The sequence below is a fragment of the Vicugna pacos genome, chromosome 32 (genome assembly GCF_048564905.1).
Source record: "Vicugna pacos chromosome 32, VicPac4, whole genome shotgun sequence".
Taxonomy (NCBI): Eukaryota; Metazoa; Chordata; class Mammalia; order Artiodactyla; family Camelidae; genus Vicugna; species Vicugna pacos.
The window spans coordinates 1,245,651-1,259,104 of NC_133018.1; the positions used below are offsets into that span (position 1 = coordinate 1,245,651).

General features: G+C 54.2%; 1 protein-coding gene across 4 annotated transcripts in view; it reads right to left on the bottom strand.

Moving 5' to 3' along the window:
- Positions 1-274: 274 nt before the first annotated feature.
- Positions 275-13,454, bottom strand: part of LOC102526874 (E3 ubiquitin-protein ligase HERC2-like) — a 72,706-nt gene continuing 59,526 nt past the window's right edge. The window contains exons 6-15 of one of the 4 annotated variants that reach the window (XM_072953614.1): positions 12,881-13,012; positions 12,206-12,364; positions 11,368-11,534; positions 10,908-11,192; positions 6,568-6,848; positions 5,318-5,465; positions 4,700-4,855; positions 2,458-2,637; positions 1,699-1,777; positions 275-754 (exon numbers count right to left, since the gene is read on the bottom strand). In XM_072953614.1, the coding sequence (XP_072809715.1) occupies positions 11,136-11,192; positions 11,368-11,534; positions 12,206-12,364; positions 12,881-13,012 (515 nt within the window). In that variant the 3' untranslated portion in view covers positions 275-754; positions 1,699-1,777; positions 2,458-2,637; ... (2 more) ...; positions 6,568-6,848; positions 10,908-11,135. Of the gene's footprint in view, positions 1,778-2,457; positions 2,638-4,699; positions 4,856-5,317; positions 5,466-6,567; positions 6,849-10,907; positions 11,193-11,367; positions 11,535-12,205; positions 12,365-12,880; positions 13,013-13,454 lie in introns of all 4 variants that reach the window. The other 3 variants (XM_072953613.1, XM_072953615.1, XM_072953612.1) reach the window with 3 other exon arrangements.

The window sequence follows — 13,454 nt, forward strand, 5'->3', positions numbered from 1 at the left end:
ATTTGACAGAACATTGTACAATGATTATAAATCAATAAAAAATTAAAAAAAAAAAGAAATAACACAAGAAAAAAAATGAACAGATGCAAAGCAAACACTTGAGCAAGGTCAAGAAACAGCACACGGAACGTGACCAGCTCCCCAAAGCACACCCTGTCCCCAAGCTCCCCTCTGACCACAGCCCCTCCCTCCCGCAGAGGTAACCGCTATCTTGTGATGAGAATTTCATGCTCTTCTTTATGGCTTTATCATCTGAATACGTACACCCAAATCATACAGTCTACTTTGGTCTATATTGGAATTTCCTATGGATGGAATCATATTACACACGTCCTTTGGGGCTGAACTTCTTTTGCCTCACGTTCTGTTTGTGAGATTCATGCCCTGTTGCACGGTGATCGGGTGTCATTTCACACGATTAAAAATCATGTCAAATTCTCTATACTGGGGGCTGGGGGTCTTCTCTCAGAGTCTCTCTCTCCCCATTGAATGTTTCATTGGTATTATAAAATCTCCCCACGTTTCTAGGGAGAAAGGTCAAGAAGGTGGGAAGAGATTTGGGAATTGGGAAAAAGCTGAGGCTCAGAGAAGCCACACAGTCAGTAGGTTCCCGCCCAGATTCACATCCACGACTGTCTGACACCAGAGTTCAGGCTCACTGCCCCAGTCCCAAAGAGGTGAAGCAGCTTCACACAGACCAAGAGTGTCCAGGGTGACCCGGGCTCCGTACAGGGCACACCCCAGACAGCGAGGACTGTAGGGATGCAGAAGAGAGAGAGTTCATGGAAGGCTTCCTGGAGGGGGCAGCAGTTGACCTTTGCTCTGACCCTTCTTCCTCCTCAAGGCCCCTGCCCCTAGCCCAGGGTGGGGGGCTCCAGATGTTCCCACCTCTGGGCAGTGTCTTCTTAGAAATGACTTGTCTGCCTGGCCCCAGGTGGGTCCTGAGACAGGTTAGAAGGTGGAGGCCATGGGCCTGTGTTGGGCTCCTGGGAACCCTGTCATGACTTACCCTCTGCCCTCCCCTTGCAGACACAGCCCTGGACTGCGACCTGAACTGTGAAATCAGGCAGGACAGGGGCTTTGTGGACAAGGCAGGGGATCTCTGGCTGGGCTCAGAATGGGGGATGGAGCTTGGAGCTGCTCCAGGCTGGGTTAAGAGGGATGAGGCCTCTCAGGTGTTCCCCTGCCTCCCGGCTGATGCCGAGGTCGGGGGGGGGGGGGCAAAGAGGAACCAGGCATGCCTGGGGCTCTTCCACTGGGAGAAAAATCATCAAGAATTTTCAAGCACACAGGTGCCCAAACCTTCCTTTGAAGGGAAAAGTCCTTCTGGATTTTCAGTCTAGACTGGGGGTCAGCAAACATTTTCTGCAAGAGCAAGCTAGTAAATATTTGAGGCTTTGAGAGCCATTCTGTCTCTGCTGAATTACTTGATTCTGCCACTGTGGGATGACAGAGCTGCAGGCAACATGGAAACAAAGGGATGGGACAATGTTCTAATAAAAATTAACTTAGAAACACAGGCAGTGGCTGAGCCCAATGTGGCCCTTGGCCAGCAGTATGTCAAGCCCTTAAACGTGGTGAAACATGAAACCTACCAAGGATGAAACCAAGAGCTTTGGGCTGGACTGCGGTGGCACTTAATGCACTGGGGGCTCAGAGAAGAAGGTCAACATGGGCTTGTGAGCAAGAAGGACTCACTTGAAGTCCACTTGAGCTGGGCTCCAGAGCGATGCCAGAAGGACGACATTCCAGGTGCGGGGACGGCAGGGGCCAACACCTGGAGGGAGGAATGGATCTTACAGTCAGGAAGTTGCCTAGGGAAAGAGGATGCTGGCTGGAGACATAACACGGACATCCATGAAAGAGCCGTGTAGTTGAACTTGACGGTGTGGGCACTAGGGAGCCATTTCCATTTCTTGAGCAGGAGTGGACCTGTCCTCAGAGGGTGGGGTGAAGATGAGGAGATGGGGTTTGGAGGTTGGCCAGGGGGACACGGGGGAGGGACGTGCTGGTCTGTTCTGGGACCCCACCACCAGCTCTGCTTTGCCATTGGCAGCGGCAGTGGGTCTGGGGGCCTGGTGGGTAAAGCCATCCTGATGGTGAGCTGTGACGGACAATCTGAACTGTGATGACCAGGACAACTATGTCCACCATGTGTACTGCCTGCAAGGTGAGGGGGCAACGGGGCAGCTCATGTCCCTGGTTTCTAGGGTCACTGCACAGCTATTCTGCAGGGATGCTGACCCACGCGAGCGGCTTTGAAGGCAGAGCTCGGGGCCAGAGTTTCAGCTCCTGATACCGTGATGTTCCTTCAAACCTGCCTCAGGCTGGCAGCTGGCCCTCCCCACACCCCCAGTGCCAGCGGGCACACACACCAGGCAGAGCTCTGGACATGAGCCAACTCCCCTTTCTCCCTGACTAGGGGAGTGGAGATGCCGACATGACTTAAGCACCTACCGTGAGCCGGGCCCTTTCCCAGAATTCTCTAATCCCCAAGCCGGAGAGCAGCATTTCCCCACTTCAGAGATGAGGATGCTGAGGCCCCTGGAAGCACTCAGCTAGTCTGCAGCAGATCCAAGCTTTCTTATTCCAACACCAAATCCGGCCTTCTCCCCAGGTGCTCTAAATTCCTTGGCCCTAAGGATGACAGGGATCAAGGAGGGTGGTCAGAGGGTTCCCTAGTTCCCCTCCCCCCACTTTTGGTCAAGAAGCAGGTTATCGCTTGAGGCCCCCATCACTGCTGCAGTTTGAAACAGGGAGCTAATAATGGCAGGATTTAGGGGCTCCCAGGACTGAGGAGTGTGTGGCCCCTACAAGATCCTGAACCTTCTGGCTGAGATGAGGACATCAGACCCAGAGAGCAAAGGGACCCACGCCAGAAGGGAATGTCCATGTAGAGGGCTGGGGGTCAAAAGGGCTTTGATGCATCTGCCTGGAGCTGTTTTCTCACCACCCGCGTCTTCAGCCTCACCTTTGGCAGATTTTGGGTGCCTGCTGCGGACCAGGCACCGTGCCAGGTGTGTTACATGGTTCTGTCTTTCATCCTCACAGCCTGTAATCAGTCCTAGGGAACTGTTATCATCCCCAATCTACAGCTGAGGAAACTGAGGCCCAGCGAGAACAGTAGCTCTTCCAGGGATGTCCTCACCTGGTGGGTTCTGAATCCCAGCCCAGGCTGCCTGACTCCTGAGCTCTGCACTGACTCCCTCTACTAACAGGAACTGGGAGTTCTTGGGCAGTTCCTATGGGATCTGTCTTTTACGTGGATTGTTTCAAAGCTACACGACCACCCTCTGAGGTAGGGACCTGTGTGGTCCCCATTTTGCAGGTGAGGAAACTGAGGCAGCTCAGAAAGGTGAAGGGCCTTGGCCAAGGTCACAGAACCCATATTTCCTGGGCTCAGGTTGAGGCTTATCTGAATCCCAGCTTGAAGAGAGAATCCCTAAAGCCTGCCCCGTCCAAACCCGTCATCTTACGGCTGGTGAAATGGAGCCCCAAGGGGGAGCAGAGGCTCGCCCAGGCCCCACAGTGGTCATTGGCAGCAATGGGATGCAGGTCTCCACGGAGTCCCTTACATAGAGTTCCCATTTTACAGATGGGCCAATTGAGGCATGGAAAAATAAACGGCACAGAGAAGGCTAAAGGGAGAGCCAGGGTGGTAAACCCAACTTCAGCACACAGAGATTCTTGAGGTCTCCTCCCATCCCTGCCAGATCCCCCAAGACCTGTTCGGGGGCAGGGCTCTTGGCTTCAGCCAGCTTGACCCTGGGCCCATCTCTCTACAAGTTCAGATTTTCTGCCATTCCAGCCCTGAGCCCCTGCCCTGGCCTGTGCGGTGCTCTACCTCACCTGCGTTGGGAAGCTGGGGGGTCTCGGCCAAGGGCGGTGTGAAGTTGGTGCAGGGTTAAATACAGACCAAAGGAACAAATAGAGAACCAGGACCTAGACCCAGGCCCATGTGATTATCAGGTGACAATGAACTTGGAGCCCCACCTAACACCATAATCAAAAATAAATTTCTCTAGTGGTTCCCAGTGGGGGGAGGGAGGGAGGCAATGTAGGGGGAGGAGGTCAAGACGTACAAACTATTAGGTATAACATAAGCTTGAAGGATGTACAAAGAACTCTGTCTTGGCAATGGTTTGAGCATAAACTCACAACATGGCCCAGTCTCTGTGGCAAGCGCTGAGCACTGTGTTTTCAACGTGTGTTGCTGCTTTAAATGTGTACCTGTGTTTTACCAAGGAGCAGTGAAGGGGACCATGCCTCAGCCTGGGGTGCTGTCACAGTGACTCTTGGCCCAGAGCAGCGGGACCAGATGGAGGCGCCTCCCAGGTCTCCACCCCACCTTGGGATTCTAAGCCCTGAGCCTGAGCCCCAGTCAGCATCCCTGACAATGCAGGAGGCAGAATGTTCAATGCAGTGCTGTGTAAAATGCTTTAGACGTAAACCAAGTTGAGAGCAAAGGCCCCTTGCTGACTCCATCGAAAGAGGGGCTCAGACCCTCTCCTAGCCCATCAGATAAGGTGTGGGACTCCAAGCACCACAGGTCCCCAGCCTGGGCTCTCAGATGAGGTGCTGGCTTCTGAAAGCTGGCCCACAAAAATCAGAAAATCAGAGGGCCACAATGACCCAGGCCTCCCCAGTCCTGGCCCCACTTGTTCTCAGTTTTACCAGCTACTCCCTCCACAAGCCTTACTTTTGGCCTGGACGTAGAACACAGGATTGGTCCACAACCCACTGCCAGAGACAGAGGTGGCCTGGATCCGGGCCGTGTAGCTCCCCTGGTGAGCCGGCTCAGCCTGGCCCCTGCACACTTCCTGTGCTCCTGTCAGGACACACATCCCCGCTGATGCTGGGGAAATAAAACACATGTGTCAGTTTCCCACCAACATGTGAGGAACAGGCAATTCCCACCTAACAGTGACCCCGATTTGCAGTAAAGGGGGAAAAGCCAAGCCTTACACCATGGCAGTCCTCTTAACTCAGCACACCCAAGCTAACCAAACCTTATTTTTTTAATCAAAAAGAGTTCCAGAAAGACTAAATCATTAAGCCGAATGTAATATAGACTGAAAAATCATTTTCTGCAACACAGGAGTGCCTTGAGGGTGAGAATAAGCCAGCTCCTGGCACACTCTGAGAATTCCTCAAGGAGCGTGGAACAGGTAGAAAGATCTAAGTCCTCACTGACTTACCTCCTTACTTTATTGTTTAAAGTCCTAAGCTAACCAGGAGGTGCTCCATGTCACAGCCTAATTTCCGCTATCCCCTGTGATGGAAACATACCCAGACACGGGCCACCGCCCCGTCTTACCTCGACGTGTGGTCCATGTTTTATTTCATAGATGAGAATCGCTCCACAGGGATTCTCAGGTTCTGGCCACTTTAAAAAGATGGAGCTCTCAGACCTTGGCTCCCAGGTCACCGGTCCAGGAATGTCATCTGCTTCCTCTGTGCAACAACTGAAACAAGTGATAAAGCTGGATTCTGGTCCCCAGGGAGGGACAAAGAAACACCGGGCTAACCTAAGAGTACCCCCTGCTCCCAGCACGCAGGACTGCGGACAGCCGCCGCGTCAACGCCTCCTGACTGGCCGTGTGCCCAAAGCCAAGCAGCATCGAAACGATGCTGAGAGAGCAGGAGCAGCCGCCCCCGGCCCCCAGGCCAGGACACGGGCCCTCGCACTCCTCTCCGCACACGGCAGATGTGATTCCTGTGCAGGCACGAAGGACCGTCCACGAGCCCGCTTGCAGGAAGCTGCTGGGAAACTGGCCCATCAGCTGCTCCTCCAGCTGCCGGTGAGGCTGGGGTGCTGGCTCCCTTGCTTTTGCTTCTTAAACCACTACTCCAAGTGGTGAGCAGAAGTCACTGCAAGTTCCAGCTGGGAAAGGCTCTGAGACATCAGCTGGGCTGCGCCTCTCCTGGGAGGGGAGGAGACGGAGGCCAGGGAGGCTGGCAACTCCACACAGGTGGCCCAGGAGGCCCCACTCCCAGGCTGCAGTCACTCTGTGCTCTGCATACCTGCCAACTCCACAGGGAAGCAGATGGGGCAGTTACCCATCCTTAAAGGTGGGTGGGTGGCTGGCTGAACCACAGGCAGCTTCTAACTTACAAGGGGAAGGTGAAGACCAAACAAGGAGGACCAAAGGCTGCTCCAGGAACCGACCTGGAGGATTGCTCTGATCGCGCTAATCGAGACGGCTAACTGGGGACTCCGCTGCATCTCTGAGAACTCAGGAGGGACCCCGCAAACCCGCTGCGCACATGAGGGTAAGGGGCCGTGGGAACGTACAACGTGAACCAACCAGAAGGGAAAGAGCTGACCCTGACTCGAGCTCCCTGCTCTTGGGCACTCTGTGTGGAGAGAATGGGAGCGGGGAGAGGTGTCACTATGAAAGAATGCTACCCCTCGGGCTGCTGGGCCACCAGGCTGCCTGCAGATGATCACCTGTTTTTAATAAGCATGACTGAGACTAAGGTGTCGGCCTCCATGTCTGTAATTCACGACCTTCTCCCCTTGATTGTGAGTGAGCTGGGAATGGTGCGAGCTGGATCACACCATACCTGCAGGCACGGTTCTCTCAAAGACAAAGTTGGAGGCACTGCAGCCCAGCTTCTCAGCCTCGTGGTTACAGCTGTGGGTATTGATGCGGTACAAAATGAAAGGCCAGAGGTTAGAGATTACAGTTCTCTCCTTGTCCACTCTGCTTTCAAAGAAACGGCACTCCGTCTCGAGCTCTTCCTGGTCTGCAGTGTTGTAGGTGTCCACCACCGCGGTGTTCCTGTTTCAGCTGGATATGGTGGTGCTGGTGGCCTGCATGACCTCCCTCTGCTTTCTTTTGGGTCTGCAAGGAAGAGAGAAACTTGGCTTCTAAGTGAGGGCCTCCCCCTCTTGTCTCTTCTATGACTTAGGTTAGAGGAAGAGAAAGAAAAGAAAAATCTTAACCTTGGAATAAAAGGAGCTACTCGGGTGCCTTGGATGAGAACCAACAAATAATACAGAGATTCCCTTCCTCGTTTGTTTACTATGCTTTCTCTGCACTGCAAACCTCAGACTCGCCACGCACACTGCCTCCCGGCTGGCGGTGGTTTCTCAATGGTTGCCAGAGGCAAACTAACGCCCCCGCCCCCGGCTCAGCAGCACCATGGCTGCTGCACTAGAATGTCAGCGCCATCTGCTGCACAGACCGATGGTGTGGGGTGCAGGCCCAGGGAGGTGGGCAGAGGGGGCTCATAGGCCTGTGGTGGTGGCTTTTCTGACCCCCTGCGACTGGGGAATAAAAGGAAAGATGCCAGCAGCCAGCACTTACTTGGACCTCCAGGCCCCTCCTCCTCTGAGAGGGGACCATCTATGTTTGTCACAGCCCTGGAGGTCTTTTCCAGCCTGGCTCTGCCTCCCACTCCATGGTGACCGCCTGTGGCCTCCCCAGGGCCCTGCCCATGACAGGGGCAGCATCCCTGCCATGGGTCTCAGTAGGGCTTAGAAGGACAGGACAGAAAAGGGACTGCCTGGAATCACCAGGGCAAGAACATCTATACCCCAGATGCAGGTGAGGCGCCCAGGAAGCTGGGGCATGGCTCTTCCAATGGCCACTTCTGTGAGAGATGGCTCCCCCAAGAAGCCTTAAAAGCAGGCTCCTAGCACTTACAGGGCCCAACAGAGACAGATCGTGAGAGTAATGAGCACCCAAAACTGGCCACGGGCCCCACTGTATCCGCCTTCCTGATGCTGGGGAAGGAAAGGCTAGAAAACGAGGCTGAGAGCTCCCCAGCCTCTCACTCGACAAACCAGCTTACCTCCCTGGAAGGGGAGGGCACAGGGAACCACACCTGTTGCTAGGAAGACCTTTTTTGACATCCACCAGAACAAATTTCCTGCCATCTCTTCAAAACCCACACAACACCCACTCGGGCCTACAAGTAGGAAGTTGCTTGGGTTTAACTCACTGCAAAATACTACTGGGTCAAAACCCCTCCCGTGGCCCAATCCCGTTTACCTGGGATGACACCGTGAGCTCACTCAGCAGTCTACTTACAAACACCACACTCCCAGAGGCCGCAGAGCCGTTGACAGGGGCTGGGGAGGCAGGCCACACAGGACACCGTCAGGAAGGCAGGGGGCAGGCAGAATGCTGCATCCCCCATTCTCTGTAAGCAGCCTCGCCTCCCAACAGTGTGACCAGTGGCAAACATCACCCCCAGCTTTCCCCGCTCCCACCCAGCGGACAGCTTATTCCGAGCGGAAAGCCTTTTTGACTCTTCAACATCTGTTGACATTTCAGTCACTTAAACCAAACCACCTGACTTAAGATACAAAGGCAGCGATCAGCGACAGGCCCTCCCCCAGATACGGACGCGGGAGAGCAGCCCGTGAGCCCCGGCCGCTGGCCTGCTTCAGGACACACGGGGCACGTCGGACAGCGCGTAACACACTAAGCCTGACTTGCCAGGTTTTAAGCTCCCAGACAAACTGTACTTAGAATGAACTGAAAGAAATAAAAATTGCTTTTGGACAAACTGGTTGTAAAACAGAAAACCTCCCTTTATGATTTTTTCAGTCATTCTGTTACCCGAACGCTCCTTCTACCTGAATTCTGTCGGAAACTGTGCGGACATCAGATGCAAGCCTCAGTAGGAGTCTTGAAAAACACACACATGAGGTTGTCATCAATTGTGGCGCCTCACCATGGGCAAACCACAGTATTACATCTGTCCTATGGGAAGAGACCAGGAAGTGGGACTAGATTTCAGACAGAGGCTGCCAGGCCCGCAGGGTGGACACACGCACTGAGCAGGGGAACCCGGCACAGAGGAAACCTATCCTGAAATCAACATGAATATGAGGCATTCATAGTACCTGTGTCACCCACAGCTCTGCCCTCACGCCACCGGATCTTGTGATCCACATCTGATGAGGAAACAGGCACTGCCTTGTAACCATAAACAGAAAGGCACAGGGCTTTTTAGCAAAACCTTTCCAGAGCCTGGACTCACAACCTGAACCTCGGGCAGGTCGGGGGGACAAGACAGCAACACAACCAGCCGCCTCGGATGCAGAATAAACAGACCGCTCCTGCCCAGCCTGTCTGGGACACTCGAAACCCATCCTCTTCTCTGTGCCCAAAGAAAGTGACACCGGCCGAGCCTCTAGGGGCACGGGGGGATGGACGGTGCTGAGAACCGATGCCAGGCAGGGGAAGAGCCCTGGAGTGTGGGAAAGGAGGGCCAAGCCCCAGGTGGATCATTAATGAATTCGGATGGTGGGCAAGCCCCTGAACCTGGGCTCTAGTTTTGAAACATCTCTGAGCTCTTTTCCAGCCCTCAAACGTTCTGACTCTCAGAACCACACGTGACATAACAGATACCTGGACTAACACATGAGCCACAGCCCTATCGTCTCTCAGTGAGCAGATGTCACCGGCAGGCTGCGCGGGGCTGAAGGGTCCGCGGTTTTACCTGCGGGGGAGGAGGGCGTGGGCAGAAGGGGGCTGAGCGACAAGAGCCTCATTCTGCAGAGGAAATAGTGCCTCTCGTTCTAAAAGGTCTTCATTTCCTGTTTTAATGATTTTTCAAAGCAAGATGTCTATCTTTGACTATTAAACAAATATCAGGAGGGTCACTTGACAGAAAAGAAAAAAGTCTCTTTTAAAACTGTTTGTTGCTCCAACCTCAGCTAGCGTTTAAGGGCAGAGCAACTGTAGAATAAGCAGAAGCCTGGGGCCGCTGGTGCCCCCAGGTCGGGGGCTGGCAGATGGGGTGCCGTGAGGGGCTGGGGACACGGGCTCGTAGGGACAAGGCTGGTCTGAAATCCTGCTCCTCTGCCCAGATTTCAGGCATGAGGTTGTTTCAAAACTCTGCTTGATAATCTTTCAGGAAGAAAACGGAGCCATCGGCCACCACTCCGTTTCCATCTCCTTCCCCAGACACCAATCACAAGGTGTCCCTGCTGAATGTCCCTCCACCTTTCTTTATTTTCCACTAATTTTTGTTGCAGTAAAATAAAGTTTAAAAAAAAACTAACAAAATTTTGTCATTTTAACTTCTTTTAGGTGCATAATTCACTGTTACTGATTATTAATAATGCTATGCAACCATCATCACCATTTCCAAAATTTTTCATCCCTCCAAACAGAAGTTCTACACACATTAAGGAATAACTCCCCTGTCCCCTCCCCCAGCCCCGGTAACCACTAACTCACGTCCTGTTGCTATGAACTTGCCTGTTCTAGTTTCATGTCCATGGAATCATACGCTACCTGGCTGCTTTGACTCAGCATGTTCTCAAGTTTCATTCAGGCTTCAGAATCTCATTCCTTTTCTTGGTTAAATAATATTCCAGTGCCCAGAAAGGGCTCACTTGTTCATCCACTCAGCTGCTGGAGGACACGTGGGTTGTTCCCAGCTTTGGGCTATGTGAATAATGCTGCCTTGAACATGGACCTTCCTCCGCAGCGGAGCAGACAGATGCTCAGGGGAGGGGCCGCTTGCTTTTAAAGGCTGTCTTTTATGCTGCTTCCCAAACCTGCTTGTCAAGGGTGCCCATGGCACCTGGTTATGCTTTGAAGTGGGGCTCCTTTCAAAACTGATTCTGACTTTTCTCACCCGGCTCCCTTCCTCCTCAGCCAGGCTGAGAGACCACAGGAGGGGTGGGAATGGCCTAAATCCTGGCTCCTCTGCTCACGGGTTTCTGTAAGTGTGGCCCTGTGGTTTCTGCTCTCTGAGCCCTTGTGCTCTCTGCACTGGGCTGGGGGTCAGCTGCACCTGTCACCTGTCACACAGCCAGCCTGACCCCACCCCACCCCAGGGCAGGCTTCAGGCTCTGAGCCCCTTCCTTTGTGCAGAAATCCCACCCAGCCAAGCCCACAGCCTCACATTGTCCCTCCTCCACTGCCACTGGGGCTCACCTTGAGGCTGCTGACCTACAAAAGGCCAGGGTGGTGAGAAAGCATCAGGCCCCGCCTGGAGTCATCCTCAGAGGGCAGGTACTGGGCATGAAGACGGCGTTGTGCAGGGGATTCTTGAAGACCTTGCAGCCCTCGGCCTCCTCTTTCTCGGCTTGCTTCTCAGCCTTGGTTTTGGGACAAGTGCAGCACAGCCCTTTCTCACCACCAGTTTGGTCTTGAGGTTCTCCATCACCTTCTCGCCACTGATGATGCCATCGGCGTACTTCCTGATGGGGATTTTGTCTGCTTGGAAAAGAGGAGCCCAAGGAGAGCCAGGTTGCACAGGCTGGTGGGGAGAAGGAGGGGCTGTCTGCACCGGTAATCGCCACTGCCGCTGGGTCCCCACCGAGGGCTGGGTCCCCACCGAGGGCTGGCCTGCTCCCGGGGACAGGGACATGCGGAGTTGGGGCTGGGAGCTCACCTTTGGAGCAGTAGTTGTGCAGTGAAGGCAGCTGCCCTGAGGCAGGTGCCACCACTGCACGATGTAGGAACTCAGGCTGCTGCTGGGCAGAGAGGACAGGTTCCACTTCACCATCAGCTGAGAGGAGGAGTTTGATGCTGAGAGAACATCCAGAGGAGTGGAAGGACCTGGAAAGGGGAACACAGGGCATTTCAGAAAAGGGTCTTCCCGGCTGTCAGGTACGTGATGCAAACTCACGAGAAGCCAGAAGTTTGACCCAGACAGGAAAACGGCAGTGAACCCTGAAACACACAATGAACACTGAACTTTGTTTTGAGGTCGTATTAACCCCCCTTTACAATATCTGTTCTCACGTTGCCTCTGTGGTAATGAACATCTCTGAGCTGCAAATGGAACAAGGTGGTGGGGGCTCGGCCAGGGGTGGAAAGGCAGGCTTAGACACTACGGTTAATTCAAACATCAGCTTTTCCTCACGTATGACAACTGCCATCCTCCAAAACGCTTAACTCCAGCAGTTTTAGCAAAAGGTAAAACTGACCGACTTGTATTTCATCCGAGATTTAGGAGTTTAAAGTATTAAAGCCAACATTTCAGTCCCAAAGGGTCAGCTGTCTAGAAACTGTAATGTAATATTTCACACCACAGCTCTCGTTTCCCCATCATTGTCTCCAAGTAGCCTATGTTAACTGACTGCGCAAATTCGATTGTAAGCAGCTCCCTCAGTCTTTGAAGGGCCCACATCCTGTGACTGGCAGCTGAAATTAGTGGACAGAGAGGGTCAGAGGATGCCCACGGTTCCCCCGGAGCAGGACAGACCTGGAAGCACACGTGCCATTACCTAAGGCGCTTAGCTGTGCACAGGCTGCCAGAGACGCCGCCAGGCGGGGGACGGTGCTTCTGTTCGAGGCAAGGTTGAGCCGGAAGTCCGACAGACATGTCACCAAGTCCACCGATGGATAGGAGAGGACGCAGCGATTGGAAAGGAGGTCTTTAGGGCCTGAAGAAGGAGCGTTATGCTGTACATAAAAAACTGACACAACATTGTAAACCAACTACACTTCAATAAAAATATACATATACAAAGATAAAGAAAAAGAAAAAGCACAATAAACATCCCCCCGGTGGAGCAGGCGAAGGCTCCCTGACAAGGAGTCTCACTCAGCCCAACCAACAAGGGGCGGACCTGTGGTCAGAGAGGGGTCCAGGGGCCTGTCACTGTCAAGGTCACATAGGTACGTTCTGTACACTGACACTCTACCTGGAAGTCAAACGGGTTAAGGAAGGCAACCAGCAAGAGCAGGGGAACACTGGGTGGGGAGGGGCTGACTCCCTGGCCGCTGGACAGCGGAGGTGGCTCACTGCCGCTCTGACCCTCGCCGTGGTGGGGCCCTGGGCAGCGCTGGCTCCCCACGCAACAGGAGAAGGCGGCCCGCAAGGCACTCAGTGAAAATGACGTGTGTCCACCCTGCGGGGTCAGCAAGCCCTGGTGGCTGGAGGCCGGGCCCCTCATTACCCGTGGCCGGTGTGATGGGGTAGACAGTGAAGCGCCAGCCCCACCCGTTCACAGAGCCATTGCTGATGAACTTCCACTTCAGCTCGTCCCCCGGGATGCGCAGCTCGTTGGACCAGCTGGACCACTCCCTGCCTGGTAGAGCGAACAACACTGGTGTTGGGTTCGCCCACCATCAGATCAACATCGACTTCCTTAGACCCGGAGTCATTTGCGCCCTGCCTGGAGCACAGCCGGCTCCTCCAGCCCACTCCTCACGTGCATTCACACTGTGCCCTCAACACACCCTGTGCCAAAATGTGGGGAAGCAGGGGGCGGGTGTGCAACGCCCCACGGGAGATGCTCACATGCACCCATGATGCCGTGTGAGGGGCCTGCAGAGCCAGCCTCTGCCCACAGCCAGGTCAGGGGCCACGGGGAGGCTTCCTGGGGAAGGTCTGACATGACAGTGGTTCCCAGGCAATGGATGAGAAAACCCCAGCCTTCCCCAAAGAGGGTGCAAGTATGCAAAGGCCTGGGCACAGCGGCAGCTCAGCATGGAAGGGCCACCTTCGGGAGGATGGAGCAGCCCAGCCAG